Here is a 19,078-nt window from a genome sequence, read left to right as displayed (position 1 = left end):
GAGGACTATAACAGCTTTTTAGCATTTTTAAGTCCATCCAAATTTGTTTCAGGGCAAAAACCATGACAAAAGTGAGACGTATGTACAGCCAAATTAAAAGTTTCCTCAGAAAAAATGGCCAAATTTATCGTCTTATACCCTCTTCCTTGTCTTCAAGCAGCAGCCATGAGGTATGCAGACTAATGTTCTCAAGAAACACCTGTAGAGATTTCACTAAAAGCTCTTGTATACAACATTAACACATGCAAAAATAAACACACACCACCATACATTGGACCATCAAAGTTCATTCTCAACCTTGGAAACAGTAGTTGGGTATAATATCCACACGTACTAGATCTTCTGCTGCTTTCAAGTGCATATCACAGTCTTCATCACTGGATGAGATTGTCATTGAGTCATGGGCTGCTTTACGCAAACCAGAACATGTGCAAAGGAAGTCAGCAAATCTTCATCCTCATAACACACAGATTTCAGTTTCTTATGATTGAACACGAGAGCCAAAACATAAAAAAACGCCTTCTTGGATGCATTCATCAGACTAGAAATTTGAAAACAGCCATATCAACAACCAGAGAAGTGACATCTAAATGGGATGTAGTGTCTTGTTTTGGCCTTACAACATATTGAGTCTGTGGTTCAGTCTCAGCGTTGTCATCAACCCTGTTCTCAGCAAACAAGCAACTACAGTAACAGCAATCTGTCAGGGCTGTGTGTCCATCAGCTCCTTGTCGTCTGCGCTCTGTTGGCCATAAATGGACTAACACAGCTTTAATGCAACTCACTGTGAACCAACCTGAGAGATAAAGTCTCTGCTTTTTCTTTTTTTAAACAACTACCAGAGTTTTTCCATCTTGTAGTTGTCAGTTTGGGAGGTAAAGCTTCTACAGACAAATCTCCCATGTCAGTCTTGGCCCACCTGTGCAGTCTTTCCAGGAGCAGGCCCTAATGCAGCCGAACATTACAATCCCGCCCGCTGCCGAGTGCAGGTTCCTGGGTGTCCCCCAACCTGCAGCCCTCCCTCCAACCCTTCCTCCTCCGCTCCCCATCGCCCTCCACCTCGACGGTTACCTCCAGACCTGGAGAGGACACATGGGGCAGGCAGCGTGCGAGGACGTGTGTCTGCTTGTGCGTGCACGTGTGTGTCTGCGTGTGTGCACGTATGTGAGGGGGATTGAGGGATGAATGCCATGACTAGTTCGGAATGTTCCAGAGTGTTCCAGAATGTGCGGTCGGAAAGTCTGAGCAGGGAAAAAAGACGAGGAGTACCATGGGTGAGGGGAACAAGACCTTATTGACAGGGCTCGCACACACGGTCACACACACACACACACACACACACACACACACACACACACACGCTGGCCCAGTGTCTGCCCAAGGCTCCTGATTCATGTGGATGTTACACCTAATGATCCCAGTACTCTGTATTCAGCTGGAGGTTGGAGGTTTCAGGAAGGTTGTGTTCCAACACCATAAAAGAGTTTTTCTTTGCTACTCATATCCATTAATGTGTCATGGAGTGAACAATATACAGGTTTACTTTCCAACAAATCACTTCACCGGCCACTTTTGTACTTCGTCCATTTAGAGCTTTCCTGGCGGGTTTCCCTCGAGGGTTCCCTGCGACGCGTCTGATGTGTCCGTGCATTTGGACATCTTTTGGCATCAATGAAATGATAAAAATTAGTCGTTTGCTTTGCTTTACCTCTTCAACGAAACAGCTTGTGCTTCATTGAAAAGTTCTTTGTCCATCTTTGTCCAGCTCTCCACATTAATATTGACCCTCGTTTTCTGTTTTTCTTTCTTCCTTTGTCTTTCTTAAAGCAGCATTGTTTCAGATTTTCCCATTGTTTACTCGAGACCTCCCACACGTCACTGAGCACATAAGAAACGTGAATCATTTCATTGATGAGATTATTATCTAAAAAAGCAGGAGCATTAGCCAGCATGTACAAACCATTTTTATACCATTTGCCTTTTTTTTTTTTCATTAAATAGGCTGGACAATGTATGAATAAAATGATTATTTTAGATCTACTTTCAACCAAATGGTTTAGGAATAGTGCAGATTAAAAATAAAAGTAATAACTTGGGCTATTGCATCAAAGCGTATTTTACATAATCGATTTATTACATTATCAATTTTTTCCTTGGGAAGAATTTACAGGTATATATTTAGCTTATTTTTTATTATGTTTTTTTCACTAAAAATATTATGTGGATATTCTGGGCCTTTTGGAAGCCCTGTTCTCCCACTGTTAGTTTTAGTTTCCTACTAGATAGAAGTGATCAACATTTGGTACACTCCTGCCTGTGTGTGTATCTGCTCTCACGCTACACTGTGGAGCATCAGTTTTGGTTCTCCTTGAACTTTAGAAAAGACTTAATGCAACTACAGCAAAGTCTGTCTTCTAAGACCATGTGAATCAATTACACTTGATGATATCTTGATTAATTCAATGATAACTGTGGTGGTGAATATTTTATCGTGTTTTGTGTCAGCAGAAATGATATGTGTGTACCACACACTTGTGTATTTGTCAATGGCGTTTTACAAGTTCTAAAGGGCGCTGTCTTCTATCTTTTCAGGATGGTTCCTACCTGGCTGAGTTCCTACTGGCTAAAGGCTACGAGGTGAGAGAGAAATCCAAGCTGTAGACTTAACAGTACCAAGAACTTGCCCTTTGAAAGCTCAGACACACACATACACAGAAATGAATGCAGACACTCCTGAATGCCAACAAACACAGACACAAGCAGCGCGACATTCCCACGATAAGCTACATCCAGCCACAGCAGTGTGTGGGAGCTCCTGACGTAACTCGACAGTCAGCTTTGTGCAGGGACTCACACCTCACCCTGATAAGACCCTTTGTGTTGCTTTGAGCCCGTTCACCCCTCACCTTTTACCCCTGGGTCAGACCATTAGCAGGGAAATGGTTGTTATTATATGGTCGTACGAGTGAGGTCACAGACTTTCACCTGCCGCACGATGTGTTTTCAGGAGCACAAAAAGTCAACAGCCTGCCGATGCATGCAGAGGTTAACGAGCTGTTTCTGACTAACTGAAGCTACGTAAGGCTTCAGCGGTTGTGTCACGCCCCTGAAACATGATGACTATACATACAACACATTTGCACATACAGTTCATGCACGTTGCAGCAGTGCTCATTGTGTTTTTCTGCTCTGGTAGCTGCATGACTTCATTTCCCCTCTGATGTGTAGTGGCACATACACAAACACACACCATCATCCCAGCCTGCCTGGTCAGCTTCGCCATCTGCTGCCTGCTTCAGAGACAGCAGAGAGGAAGTGGACTGGGTCCAGGCAGGAGATGCTGCATGAGGAGGGGGTGGGTGGCATTAAAGAGGAGCGCGCAGGCAGGCAGGAAGTGCACAGTGAATAAAGGAAGTGAGGTCAGGGCACAGCGTCCTCCCACTAATGGACTCCCCTTGGATCAGGTTCTGTTATCTTACTTGAGCAGAGCTTCCTCACACATCCCCCTCAGAACATGGAGTACAGATCACAGGCAGCATTAAAAACACAGTGACCTGGAGCAATGAGACACAATATTGTTACATTAACTTTTTAAAAACAAAATGCTGCTCTATCCATAGCTCTTTCACACAAACACAATGAATCAAAGCAGACCGCTATATCATATTTCACATCTTTATTAAGGCCAGAGAAGTAATGGCAACATGAAATATGTCTGTTTTATGTATTGCAATATAAAATGATCAGATTTTATGACCCATTTAACTCAGTTTAGTGGGAGCCTGCATCTCACTGCAGAGCCAGTTCACTTAGAAAACTGATCCACTGGCAGTATGTGTGTGATTTATAAAAAAAAGTATGAAATCATCAATACCGACTTTGAACTGTGTTAAAGACTGAACCATCTGCTCCAAACTGGATCTCCACCAGTGACTATAACACCCTGTTCACACACACACACACACACACACACACACACAGTACAGGTTCAACGTGAATCTGCTTCTTTCAGGTTTGGTTAACATAACAGTTCATTTCCTGCTTCTTATAATACCTCCTTGTTTTGAATTACTGCATATTCACCTTGCAAGTATGTGTGAACACATTTACACTAACAAAGAAATTGTAAACATACTGTATTGTTTCAATACAGTATGTTAAAGTTTGTGCTCATGTTAATGTTAAAAAGTCAAGTGGTTTAAATAATTATTGTGAAATAATAAAAATATGGTTTTCTAGCCTGACATGAATAAATTTCCTTGTATCCATTTCCTCTGTCACAGGTTCATGGCATTTTGCGTCGTTCCAGCTCCTTCAACACGGGCCGCATTGAGCATCTTTACCAGAACCCACAGACGCACACTGAAGGCAGTAAGTATCCTGCCCACACCACCGCTGTCTGGTTCATTCACAGAGAATAACAATTTAGATATTACCTATCAGGCTATTTAATATTACCTGAGATTTTTATTGTTTTTGTTCAAGTTTTGACAAGAAAGTTAGTGAGGCACTTTTATTACATGTCTGCATTGTAACTGAAGGTTACAAAATACAGTTCATCCATCAAATGTGGCAGCTGCCAACAGATCAGATCCTGAATGCCAATTTACTTCAGATCCTTTCTTTGGTAGTCCCCTCCCCAACCTATAGACATTAAACTGTGAAGGTGTAAACACAGGCAGTCTATATTTATATTCAGGCTGTAGGAGGATGTGCATTAGAGCTTGGTACCTTAGTGAAGAACGCTTCCTCCAGACTGCAGTAAAGCTCCATATCATGCACATGTAGCAGATTTCACATTGACAGTAACAGCATGCCAGCTTCCGGAAAAAAATCTTTTGGGAGGAAAGAGGAAGGAATTAGAGTTACTCCAGAACATAGTTGTCTTATCCCCAGAATCAGCTGGCTGTAAGCTGACGTCCATCAACGGGGCATCAAGTTTTCACATCTGTCTGTTTTAAAGCACACAGACACAATCAGAACAGCAGCTGCTGAGTTTTCAAAAACACAAGTCAAAAACTGAGTCATGATGTGTGAATTGCTGTAGGAGCTAGTGTTTGTCTTTAAATATGACAGCAGCTGCTTTTAAGTGAGTCCTGTTTTGCACGTGGGGCTAACAGCGTTTGTTCACCCTACTCTTTGTCAGACATGAAGCTGCACTACGGCGACCTGACCGACAGCACGTGTCTGGTGAAGATCATCAACCAGGTGAAGCCGACAGAGATCTACAACCTGGGCGCTCAGAGTCACGTCAAGGTAGGTTGATCCCACACACACATCTCCAGGATTTTCATGCATCTTTACTGTGTCTTCTACACACTGCGCTTCTCCAAATGAATCAACTCAACTTCCCCATACGACCTCTGACGAACACGGTTAACTTACTTCCTATTCCCTGGAATCACTGCGCAAGGGTTTGTTTTGAAGAGCCACACAAAGGAAAAGAGCTGATAACAGTCTTGATAACAACAAATATGCATTCCAACAACATACTGTAATCATAGTGAATCTGAAACCATGCAGTTAGACTAGATGAGTAATGAATACAGTTGTCATGGCCAAAATAAAACTAGTTTCTGTTTGTGCCACCACAGATGGTGATGATCTGTTTTAACTGATTTGTAATCCATCACAGTGAACTATTTGTTTTTATTTTACATAACTTTTTATTCAGAGATATTCTATCATCACATGATGAGACTTTTGAGCAGGGGCTGTTATGACATTTCTCCATGTTGCAGCATTGAAGGACATTCTGTAGTGTGAAATTTAAGATTTGGTTATTTAAGGCGGGGGCTAGCCTCAAGCAGAGATGAGGAGTGGGCTACAGAGGTCTGGTAAGCCTACTTCTCTGCACACCAACAGATTTTCATTCATTTTTCAGAATTTAATGCATTAAGTTCACCTTTAATGAAAAAAACATGGATTAATGGAACTTTGAGAAGGATTAGCTAGTAGTAGCAGTAGTAGTAGTAGCAGCTTCCATGTCCGTTCAAGTTCATTTTCATGGCAACCTACATGAGTTGTAGCCAGTGACTGCAAGGAAAGCAAACTGTTCCAAAAACTGCAGTTATGCTTTGTCAGCTGTAATTTAAGGCATGCAAGGTTTGTAATTAATGGGCTTAAACATGTGTGCCTTCGACACACTGCTTCAAGCCTCTAAAACCTATTTTTTCTTTTGCCCAGCTTGGGTTTTTGCCATCGCGTGCAGTAAATGTGAAAAGCTTCTTGTCCATTAACATTTTTATTTGTCAAGTCAGTGTGAAACTTGGTGGATACCATTTCCTCCACAAGTACCATGAACTGTTTTTGATTCCTGGTGCTGCGTATGGTCAGCACTGAGTGCTGCTGTGAGTATTAAACAGCAGATGATGTTAAAAAGGGACTTTCAGTTCTGGGAAGTGAGCAGCTCATGTGCGGAGGATGCTGGAGCTGATGGGACAGGAAGTAATGTTTTCTTGGATGGGTCAGTCAGTGCCACAATGTCCCTTTTGTCTTGGAGCTCCGCGGTGATCCCAGGAGATCCTTCGGCGCCGCCCCCCCTCCTCCTCCTGCCCCTCCACAGTGGGATCTGACACACAGTCTCCAGGCAGCGCTGATCCTCCGTCACCATGGCGGTTTGGGTGGGATGTGGAGCCAAAGGCTTAGTCAGATCATAGATAATAAGGCCGTTTGTAATGTGAACATGAGACACTGCTTTTAAGTAGCAGTAGTTTCTTCATTGAATCCAACCACATTTTGGATGAGTTTGGTATCATTTCATCATTCAGCTCAGTATAGTTAGATTCCAGCCTTTGAATCCCGGAGTCAAACTGGAAGGGCCAGGTCAGCCCGCACATCTAATAGTCCCATGTAATGTAAGCTTTTCTAAAACTGCTGATTAATTGATTGATTAGGAAATAACAGAAAATGTTTGAGTTATAGTTTTAATATGAATCCTTTTTCTCAGTTATTATTAAAAATACCAAACACATGCTGGTTTCACTTTCATCTAAAACTGTTTCACTGTTCTCCAGTATCATTACGAAATTAGTATGAAGTAACTTGAATCACATTTTTGGCCCTTTTGGCCGAAGAAAAGTCAAATGAGCTGGCTGACAAGCATTCGGTGTGTTTTTGGCTAAAATGTTAGCAAACAGATGCTTATTAACACACCAAGCAGACAAGGAGTAACATTATCATTTCTTTGTAGTTCTGTTTGTGTCCACTTGATCAATATAAGCTGTAGCCGCTTTCTTTTTTAGCTGCTAGATGTTCCAGTTTCTTCACCAAACTAGTTGTTAACTTTGTCTGTCTGTTGCTTGGTGCTGGGAAGGTTTATCAGTGCTTGTTTGTTGAAAACAGCTGCCAGCTGCTGCTGATGCTGCCATCGTTTTTGAGCAAAAGTGTCAGAAATTATCTGGAAATTCTCTGGAATTTCTCTCCAATGTGAACATTTACTGCTTTTCCCTGCTTTATTGCATATTCTGAATATCTTTGGGTTTTGGACTGTTGGTTGGACAAAAGAAGATCACATATAACCATGGACTTAAAGTAATTGTTATGGCCATTTTTTGGCAGTTTTTTTTAATGATTAACCTGCAAGTAATATATTAATTGATAATGAAAGTAATCCTTTGTTGCAACCCAAGATCCGAGCTCATAGTAAATCTATGGAAATGTAAAAATAAACCTTTAAGCTAAAAAAGTTTAAGGATTAATTTGATGCAGTGTTTAGTGTAAAAATGGTTTAAGAGTCATATTTTGGATGTTAGGTTTACAACAATTTTGTACTGAGGCTTCGAACATTTGCCTTTGTTTCATTTTTTGTAGACTGAAGGATTCTGATTGATCGTAAACAGACGGATTGCTCACAGATAAAGAGAAGCGCATGCCGATACTGTAAATGTGCGACTAAGACTGAAGTAAGAGGAGAACAGAAAAAAAAGCAATGCGGGAAGATAGAAAGTAAGAAAAAGAGAGTGGGAGAATGAGTGAGAGAAAATGATGACTCCTCTCTCCACATCCTTTGTGGTCAGAGGCCATGACTGCTCCCACCTCCCACATGGAAGATCATCCTCAGGCCACACACACACACACACACACACTCACACACTCAGAGTGACAGAAAATCCCTGTACCTGTGTGCGGCTCTGCTGTGTTTATTTGTTTCCACACCAATAAACCCGGCTCTGGTAGCTCTTCACCACATGCTGCCTGCTCTGAACAGCTGAGCTGCTGGATTACTGGCAGCGGTGGTGTGGGGCAATTTCCAGTCTGTCCCACCACAGAGGAAAAGATCACTCACACTGGCTGCTCAGCATCTCTCTCTCTCCCTTCCCATCAGCCCTCACCCCGCTGCCGTCGTTTTACAGGGATTCCCTTCTGAGGCCAGCGTGGTCATCAGACTCCCCCAGGATGCTTTAGTTGTAGTATTGGTTTGAGTTGGAGTGTCTGTGTGTGTGGGTGCTGGTTTCCGTTTTACAGAGTCATCACTGAGAACAGAGAGAAGGTTATTTTCTAATGCTGCAGGGGCGGAGGTGGACAGGGAATAGTGGATGGATGCTGGAGGGCCAGAAAGGCAGCCAGCTGCAGTATCAAAAGATCAGCACACAAGCAAACAGAAGGGATATTCTGTCTTCTCTCTGTGGCTCTAACAGAACAGCAGAGGAGTTGATCAGTTGGATGTTTGTGCTCGGACGTCTTTCCCTAGAGCAATATTCCAAATATGTTATCATAAGCCATAGGAAATATGGCTAAAAGACTTGATAGACAGTACACATAGACAGTAGTTTCCTTATAAGTTTCTGTGGAATTGTTTATTACAGTGCTCCACACTGACTCCACCAGTATAAACTATGAGGATGGATTACAGCCAATGAGCATCATCCAGAAAGCGATTATGTACTTAAAAGCCTTTGGGATTAATTGCACAAACAGTGAACTGCTTCACTGTTTGCAAAGGAATCGAAGATGTTGGGTGGTGAATTGATGATAGGAGACACTGAGGTAAAGTTAAATACATCAGTTCCTCTTGGAATTTGTGCTTGTTAGTTTTACTAATTGTCATCGGTTCAGCAAAAAATAATCAAATTCACACTTTTATGAGCCAAAGCAAAAGCAAGGAGACAAAGATGCTATAGCTACACTATTGGCTGTATTCTCGCACAGTGACCATTTTAAAGCTGATCTATTTCTAATCTAATACCAAAAACGAATAATTTTGTTTAGGTGCTACATGGTAGGAAGCGCTCTGCTTACCTAGCAGAAAACTGCAAAGTTTGTCAGTCCCAGTTTGCTCTGCGAGACGTACAAGCCAGCCTGTTTTCACAGTCCCAGCTTCATCCAGAACTTTGTCTGTGTCTTGTTGCTTTTTCTGGTCAGAAACCTTCAGGAATGCAAGTTTGAGTGACAGGTTTGGGGTCAGTTGGGTCTCATGTAGTTGTGCAAGTTGTGTGTGTAGTTTGTGGGCTTCAGTGACCAAAAGAGACTTGACTGGTCAAAACTCCTCATTTGGGGGGGTCTCCAAATTGGAAAATGGAATGTGTCTTACTTCATATAGTGTATTCTAAGCTCATAACAGGATGTGCTAAAAATAAGAATCACCAGGAACATATGGATGGATTTAATGTCTTTGTTCTTTAAAAAATCCAAATAGAAAAAGAGAGCTCAATTTCCTAAAATAAGAAAAAACAACACTGTAGCATTAATTCATGAATTATGCATCTTTCTGACATTAATGAGAATTGAATATTTTGGAAACTGCACTCGTGAAATATGCATGAACAACGAATCCGAATGGGGAAGTGCTTACAGGCTGCTCACGTTAATCTGTTCTGCATCTGAGGGTTCAACACGACCCCATTGTGTTCTCCCACTGAAGCGCTTCACAGGAAAGCCGTGAACAAAACCCCTCAACGTGGCTCTCTCCGTGCGAGTTCTCCCACCTGCAGCTGTCACAGCAGACGCACAGGGAGACGGGCTGAATTATTAACACACCTCGCTCATGACAGGGAAAATGACATGACTGGGAAGGTGGAAAGAGTTTGGGGAGGTGAGAGGGTATACATGAAGCAGCTCTAGGTTTCCACCTCATTGTTTTTTAAGGCTTTTGAAGACAAAAGTGCAGATTGCATTCAGGAGACAGACTTCCTTCATCTATATCCTTCATTAGCCATATCCGAATTCCTCCTCAGAAGGACTTATCATCATCCTATTATCTTCTTACAGCTCACTCTCTCGCTGTTAGCCTTTGGTCTCTCCCCCATCCGGGTTTGCAGAGTGTCCCACGCCAGAGACACACACAGGATTTAACACGCCTGTTTCCCCACAAAGCTCGGTACTGTTTGCTCAGAGTGTTGATGCGTTTATAGGCCTAAAGCGGCTATTGTGCAGCCTGTCAGCAGTTTACTCTCATACACAGGCAGTAATACCACTCCTTACTACAGTTTGTGGGCATGTTATGCAATCCTTGTAACTTGTTAGTAATGTGATTCAGTTGTTTTGACTCATGTGTCATCCAGCAGTGTGTGATGTGTGGGTAGAGGATATTGTAGTGTGTTTACATCCACAATTTTCTGCCTTATTGGCCCTCCAACTGTTAAAGATGTATTTCTATGCACTTGCCAATTCTGCTCCAAAAAAGCATAACTTTGCTTTCCAGTGGAAATCATGTACTCCCTAATTTGGTGATTTTTGTTTCAGATAAACTGAAGCATTAAGTGCTCTTTTATGGGTTGAGATTATTCACCTGAGGCTAATAAAATTGTCTTTAAACCAATTGGGTTATCTCATAAATGTATGACCATGAGGCTAAAAATAAGGCTGTTTACCCAAATTCATGAAAATGTTCAGATATTTTCAAGAGATGTTTTTCACTGAACAACAACAATAAATCTAGATTTTCCTGCTACCTTGGCCAATAAAACATTAAAAAAACCCATTAAATTATCTAAAAAAAATTCACAAAGCTTAAACAAGACTGTTTTTATCACATTTTGGGGAAATATGGGTTTCTCAGGACAGTGAGGATAATTGTGTGAGCACCAAATCTCATACTTGTTTGACTGATAAAACCTTTGAAGAACCTCACAAATCCCACGAGTCACAATCAAGCTAAAAACTCTTTTTCCTTCATAAATTGATGGAAAGTTGCGTTTTAGAGAAGCATGTCTTGCACAGTACAGTGACAGTGATTTTGCTGCTTTTCTAAGTCTGCCAAAAATTACAATTCTCCTAGTTCTTAATCTTAAAAAACACTAAAACACCATTAGGCTATAGCAAAACGCACGTGGCTTAAAACATGACTTCTCCTTTGTTCCTAAAGGGCTGACATTTTAGAGAAACATAGCTATCTTAAAAGTGAATTGATGCAAACAAAGATTTTTCCTTAGATCATGAAAGCTTTTGGAGAAACCTGTTTTTTGCAGGACAGCGGCAAACATTTTGTGTAGCCCTCAGTGAGTGATGAGCGGCCTCGTCTCTGTAACAGCCCATTGGCCGGGTGTACTCACTCTCTGATTGGTGTTTACGTTACTCCCGTCCAATCAGCCCTCAGTGGCACGCTTGCAGCGGCGTGTGTATCTCACAGGGATAAAGACTCGGCTGGAACCAAATTAGCGTACTCCCCACTGAAGTATGTGTTTTCTGTCTCTGAGGACTCATTAGCTGCATGTGTGCGGTTTGTGTGTATTTAAGGTGCCATGTTTTCCATTGTTTTAAAATTGCCTTGTAGAATCAGAATCCTGGTGGTTTTGGCTCAACGGAGATGCAGTATAATCTCAGCGGCCACATTTTCTCATGCGTCCCGCCTATTGAATGAGCAGAAACAGGACTGTGTCGCGCTGGTGGCCTGGTAGTCAGCGGTCAGAATAGCTCCCCGAGCAGGCTGATCCCTGTTTTGAAAGGTTAGGCCTTCATAGAAGACAGCCTGCCCGGCCTGGGTCGAAAGTGAACTTTAACTTAAGAATAGACTCGTCAGTGCCAAGAGAAACAAGTCTGCACTTTCCTCGTTCAGAGTCAGGGAATGTTTTGTGGTTGTGCTTTGTTGCTCCACTCATGAGTCAGTTCTTTTTCTGTTTTCCAGCAAGGTTGTAACACATGGAAACATGCAGTTCGGGAAAGGAGGGAGGGGGGGCTTTTTGAGGTTTGTTAAGTAAATACACACAGTCAATAAATAGTATCACAAAGCTAAATATGATTGCATCTAAGTCAGTATCTTAAATCAAACCCCAAATATTCCAGATCAAACTGTCTAGTTTCTGTGATGTACAGAAGCCAAAATAAACGCTACAGATGTAGTTTCACCTGTGATTAATAGATGGCGGCAGTGAGCCACTGTGGACGACTCCCCTGATGGTTTCAGCCAGGACTGTAGTCAGGTACTAGATAGTACCGGGTCCCAGTCAGGTCTGGGAAATAAAATGTACTTGAATTTCAACTTCATTATAATTAATCAATTATTATTATTATTATTATTATTATTTTAGTATTAGTAATATTAGTTATAAAAGTTATAAAATAGTTATTAAGTAATCCACACATTTCATTCTGAGCACTTTAAAGATGAAAAGGTTTATCTCTACTTAATCAAAAGCCAAGCAGTTTTTTTCAAACTTGTTTCCTAGTATAATTTTTGATGATTAAGAAAACACACACACACACGCACACACACACACATATATGTATGTATATATATATATATATATATATATATATATAATTTGTATTTGAAACTGCATTACAGGTGTAACAGAACAACAGAATTACAAATAATCACAATTTTCTAATCATTATTTATTGATCAATCATTGCACGCGAATAAACCAAAGATTTGCAAGTTTCAGCTGTGTGTGTGAATTTGCAGCTTTTCTCATGCAACCTGAGTATTTTGGAATTTTGAACTGCTGGTTGGACAAAACAGTTTAGTTAAGAACTTCACTTTGTTCTCTGGGAACATGTGATAAATGTTTTGTTGTTTTCAATAATAAAAACAATCCTTACTCGGGATAAGAACATGGAAATAATTAGTTGATTAATTAATATAGTCGACTGACGCAACGGATTATGTTTCATTTTTATTTTTCACACAAAACAGCTTCTGTGGTTCCAGCCTCTCAGTTTTGTTCGTTTGCTCCTTTTCTTTGTCACGTGTGACAGTAAGCTGAATATTCAGGTTTTGGACTGATTTTGAGTTTTCTGCATTGGGCTCTGTAAAACTATAACTGGCTTGTTTCACAATTTGGGTCTCAAACATTCAGCTCCTCTACAGATGGATGGTTCAGTACAGGTCTTTAGTTAGTGCCCAGCCAAATGAGTAAAAAGTAGAAAGACACAGCAGAAACAAGAGGAAGAAATGATTGAAAAGCTATAGACAGGAGATCAGAAGAGATAAAATGGTGCCACTGCAGAAACTATTAGAAGAAATTGTTGGATTTTAGCTCTTCTCACTGTGTCTTCTTCTGCTACATCACATTCTCTCTCCCTTTCACCTTGTGCTGTTAATTCCATTTTTACCCCTGGTAGTGATTGACAGTAGCCTGTAGCAGGTTTGTTGGTGCGATACTTACCACAACAAACAGGCAAAGCTGGGATCGCGCGCTTAATGAGTTCAGTGTAGTTAGTCGGAGGGAAGAGCTGAAGTGGGAAGACGGTAACCAGGGATTACACTAAATATTTATCAAGCTCATCAATCTTCCTGTTGCTATGTCCTCTAGGGAGACGTTTGGCAATAATAATCAGCTTCATACTGGATGTTCTGTAATGATTTATCTGGAGCTCTGGTGGTTGTATGATCAGTGAATAAGGCATGTCATGGTTTAAACGATTTTTCATTAGCTAATGGAGGAGGAGGAATGTCCACACTAAATAGGATTAAAAAATTCAGAATTCAGATAAACTGGGACAAATCAGATTAGATTGTTAGATAATAAAAAATCCTTCACTTTAATTGAACAACCATCACAGATACTTTCCACTCCGTCAGCCTGCATATTTGGTTGTTTATTATGGTAAAATGAGAACATCTGCCATAGTTTCAACATGTTTGCCTTGATATTTCAGTTTATTTCCGTATTTTGAATGATTTAGCTATTCTCTGCACGACTTAATATAGTCACTCACTGCAGGCTTCGGTTTTGGTGTATTGACGTTGTGGCTTCACTGATGGCCTCTTATGCTTCAACTGCTGCTGTAATATTGAGGCAGCTGAACCCAGAAAAAACATATCTGCAGTCTGAGTTGGAAAGAAGATTGATGCCCACGCTGTGTGCCATTTGTTTGCCTTTAGCATCAGTTAGCAACTAGCATTGCTGATAGTGCTTCCAGTAAAGGGAGGGTAAACCGCACCTGTGATAAAAATACCTGTGCAAAGGCAACATAATGTTCAGTCACACTGAGTTTACACAATGAACAGAGAGACACACAGCTCAGTTGACAAAGAGATTTATCAGTATTGGTATTTTACTCTTGTGTGCACACATAGTGGTGTTTACACAGACATTATATCAGTGTACAAAGGGTTTTGTGTGCAGACTCACTGACTGTAAACATACCCACAAGCAGAAAGGCTAAGGGAAGATGCATCAACAGATCTGTGCTTTTATTTGGTCTGTTCTCACCTGTTTGGCTGCTAAACGCCACCTAGACGTTCTTATTATTTCATGAGGTAAATCAGTCATAATATCTCCTTCTTCTGTCATCAGTGCAGCCTCTTAATTGCACTCAAACACCCACTCTGCCTCTGACACACAGTGAAAAGATGCAGCCTCGCTCAGTTCTTCCATAAGTGACATAAGCTCATTACTCATAGTAAACATTGTTGCTAATCTGCGAACACGTCCTGACTGCTGCTGCCCACTCTCTGCTGTGTGTTCGTTCACACCCTCACAGACACACACACACACACACACACACACACACCAACACTTCCCCTGCTAATGGCATGTTTGTGTAATTCAGCCGTTTGTTTGGAGTTTTTCTTCAGAGCGTAGCCAGCAGTTGGATCTGCAGCTCAGAAGCTCTTGTTTCTATTTCGAAAGGAAAATGATGATGCTAAGTTCCAATTAGAGCTGAAAGGCAGAGCCCCAAAAACGGCAGTGTAATTGTTATTTCACAATCTGTAAATTCCCTTTCAAGAGTGTCACAATCTGTAATCATTCCAAAAGGCAACATTCCCTTTATTATTTTAGAGCATATGTGGATATACTCCATGTTTTCCGCGTGCGGAGGACATGAAATCTGTTGGGTAATTTGAGGATTGCAATCTATTTACAAAAGCCCGCCGTAATGAGCTATGATCTCACTTGTTTGGATCACATCATGGAATGATGATCAGGGAAGAAAAACAAGGAGAGGCAGAGTTTGAATCGAGGGCAGAGACGAGATGAGAAGTGGGCGAGAGGTGGATGAGTTACAACATTAGATACTTATCTAGATGAGTGTAATTGTTTTAGTCTTTCTGTGACTCAGTGAAGGTGTTATTGTACAGAGTGGATATTTTTTTAATCTGTAGCTGCTTTGTGTGTGTAGACTGCTGCCTTTGCCTGTGTGTTTTAATTGAAGCTCTAAATCAGGCTGTCATACCTGTATGAAGGGTTGGGCCACTCTTACCTTGTCTCCTGTCAGCCAAACAAACAGACCTTTATTCTCGGAGACAGAGAGAGTGGGATGTTCAGGTACAATAAACAGCGATGCACAGCTGCTCGATGATGCACTCTCTTCAGATTGCTTTGTTTTGACTCCAAGAGCTGATATTTTAGGCAGTTGGACAAAATTATAATTGAGCTTTTAATGATAAAAACCGCAGCTTTAACTGGATGGCCAGCACAGATATTTCCTAGTGAGTCAGTTTGAATGTCTGATCAAAAACCTTTCCTTTTTTCTGGATCTGAACACACTGGAAAGAATTTGCCCAGCAGATTCTCTCATGAATCACCTGCTGTGGCCCTGTAATACACACAAGAATATTTGACAGCTTAATGAAATACAAATAGTAGAAATTAAAAAAGGCTACTGCTAATTATCAGTCTGTGTTTTTGTTTCTCATATCTTATTAATTTATTATTTATTATTCCAATTTTATTATTTAGTTGTAGCTGTATCATTAACTGTATATAGCACCTTTCAAAAACAACTCTTTAAAGGGCTAAATGAGACCAAAAAAAAGCCCAAAATATACATAATACTCACAAGAGCACAATGTACATTATGTAGAAACTTAATATTTTAAGGAAATCATATACATAAGTTAGAAATGTGAAGTTAGAACACAACATTACACCCTCATGTGATTGCTAACATGTCCATTCAAATCCACGGGCACCGATATGCTGCTATAACAGCCTCCTCTCTTCTGGTTTCCCATGTTAACACCTTGCAAGCGTCATTTGACAGTTGAAGAATTAAAATCTCATGCATTGTCAGTGTAACAGTATTGAATGATTGACGTTGCTTGACATCAGATGCCCATGTTTGTTTGGTATTTAGCCACCTCCATATTAATGAATGCCAAGTCTGATATATTGGAGCTATTTACCAGTGGAAAATGGCTCCAATGTGCTCCAGTCCATTAAAATGTTTTAAACATATAAAATGTCCTTCTCTATAGCTTAGCTGTTATTGACCTATGTCTCTGAGTGTGTATGAATCAGGAGGGATGTGTGTGTGTTCACACACATGGCCCGTACACCAGGACCTTCTGCCAGCTCGGTGCTGCCAGGTGCATGAGTGGCAAACAGAAAAAATGATCATTAATCAAACTATCAGCGCTCGTTCATTGTTTCTCTCTGCCTTCCTGTCTCGGCCGATTTGCCGCTCACTTTTTCCGTCTTAGCTCCAGTGGAAAATTTGTTCAAACAGACTTTTTAAGTGTCTCGGGATCTTTTAAAGGTCTAAAACGTGTGTATGAGAGTGTAAGTCCTTGCGCGCAGGCTGCCGTAGGATTGTTGTTAAGATTGTGATTACTCCTTATTATCATCATTAGCGCAGGTACCCACAGCGTGAGAAGCTGGTAGCAAAGCGTGATGAATGGCTCTGCTCTTTGGGAACGTTGAGTCTGTCACTGAGAAGAATGGTTTTCAGCTTTCCTCGGCACCATCAATCACCAGTGCTGGCGTCTGGTGGGGCAGGTTAGGCGGACGGACAGGCGGGGTGAGGCTGACGGACATGTGAGGCAGAGGAGCGCTGAACTGTCAAGAGGCCGCCAACTTCCAACTGTTGACTTACAGCGTGTAACCTCTCGGCCTCCCTGAGCTCATCCTGCAGACAGATTCCTGTATTTGTTTTTATTTGAATCCAACCTGGTCATCATTATCACATAAATCAGCCAACGGTGGTGTAGTCATTTAACATAAAGAGAAACTAAATTGAGGTTATCTGTGGGGCTGCAGCCAACGATTATTCCTTCATCAAATGATTGTTTTTACTGTAATAATGTACCAGTACTCGATTTTTGAGGCCAACACTATATTGATATTTAAGAGTTAAAACTCAGATATTTATATATATATATATATATATATATATATATATATATATATATATATATATATATATATATATGACATTTTTGATGAGGATTTTGAGAGAAATTTTGTTAATTTCTTGTTTCTTATTGACAGACATATATGCTGATATATCTGTTACAAGCTAATACTGTCAAGTATTGGCCTGCCTTATCATTAGCCTGTGCTAAAGCTGTAATTCAGATTAAAATTATTTCATAAAGTGTCAGAAACTATTGCCCAGTAATGAAGTTCCTACAGCCCAAGATGCTTCAGATTGCTTGTTTTATTCATAAACAGACCAAAACTCAAAGATATTGAATCTATGATGGTATAAAACACAGAAACACAGCAGATCCTCACACTTGAGTGGCTGGAACCAATGCATTTGCCATAGTTCCCTTAATAATGAATAAATTATTCTAATAATTAATGAGTTGAGTAATTTTCAGCTGTAGATGTCGGTTTTGGAAAACAAAAAACTGTTGCTGAGCCACGAATGAGCAGAAAACCATTCTGAAGTCAAAAAGATCTCCGAGCTGTTTTCTTAAGGATGAAAGCGTGGCGGGCCCCCTCTCAGCCGTGTAAATCACTTTTGAAAGTGCCCTCTTAGCGGGTGGCGCATCGCAGACATGCTCAAGCTGCAGTAAGTGACCCTGAGATATGAGTGATATTTGTACGTGTGTGGGTGTGTATTGCTAAATGTGTCGGCGCATACGCCTGCGTTTGTGTGCAGCCGTTTGTGGCGCCTTGAGTGTACGTTTGCAGCCCAGCGTGTCCCATGTGTGACGGCGATGGCGAGGGTGACGACAAGGACGAGGAGGAGGAGGAGGGAGGGAGGGGGCAAGGCGGGTGAGTGGGTGACGATACCTCACAGAGAACAGAACGCGATTAGTCAGGAGATCATCCCTGCTCTGCTCTGTCTGTGTGTGCAGTGTGGGCAAACTCCAAAGAAAACACTCCACTGTTTACTTTTCTCTGCTCTCCACACACACACACACACACACACACACACACACACACACACACACACACACACACACACACACACAAAACAATTACAGAGAGTTAAGCAAGAAATGACACAAGGAAGAGTGGGTGTTGTGGGGTTTTTTTTTGTGTACGTGCTCCACATGTGTGTCTACGTACAAATGCGTCTCTCTTTCTCTTTCTCTCTCTGCTGTAGGTGAACTCTTCATAATTGGGGTGTCAGGGTCTAGCTGTAGCTTAGCTGCGAAGCTGGAGGGTCCCCTGACATTCTTAACAGTTCCCCCAAGCATTCCTTCCCCACATTACGAGCATAATGACAGGGGGGGAAAAAACCCATAGATACACAAACACTGGCCAGGGCAGCATTCACACTTTCCCCTGTCCAGCCAGTCATTTTGACAGTGACGACCATTACACACACAGACACACACAGACACACACACACACACACACACACACACACACATGCACACACCTGGGACTTTGAGCCTCTCATGCTAAATCTTTCCTCTGTCTCCGTGCCACTGGTATGGTAATATCTGCTCTGGCGATGAGCGGGCTCGGTAATCTAAGCTCAGTGTGTTTATACATGTGTGGCCAGTGCAGGC

At 41.4% G+C, this 19,078-nt stretch overlaps 1 protein-coding gene across 1 annotated transcript in view; it reads left to right on the top strand.

Moving 5' to 3' along the window:
• The window catches only part of gmds (GDP-mannose 4,6-dehydratase), a 156,655-nt gene that overhangs the window by 9,714 nt on the left and 127,863 nt on the right, over nt 1-19,078 (top strand). The window contains exons 2-4 of the mRNA XM_041935297.1: nt 2,593-2,637; nt 4,284-4,371; nt 5,147-5,256. Of these exons, the coding sequence (XP_041791231.1) occupies nt 2,593-2,637; nt 4,284-4,371; nt 5,147-5,256 (243 nt within the window). The remainder of the gene's footprint in view (nt 1-2,592; nt 2,638-4,283; nt 4,372-5,146; nt 5,257-19,078) is intronic.

Source organism: Chelmon rostratus, chromosome 4 (assembly GCF_017976325.1).
Source record: "Chelmon rostratus isolate fCheRos1 chromosome 4, fCheRos1.pri, whole genome shotgun sequence".
Lineage (NCBI taxonomy): Eukaryota > Metazoa > Chordata > Actinopteri > Chaetodontiformes > Chaetodontidae > Chelmon > Chelmon rostratus.
This window is presented reverse-complemented; position numbering and strand designations above follow the sequence as displayed.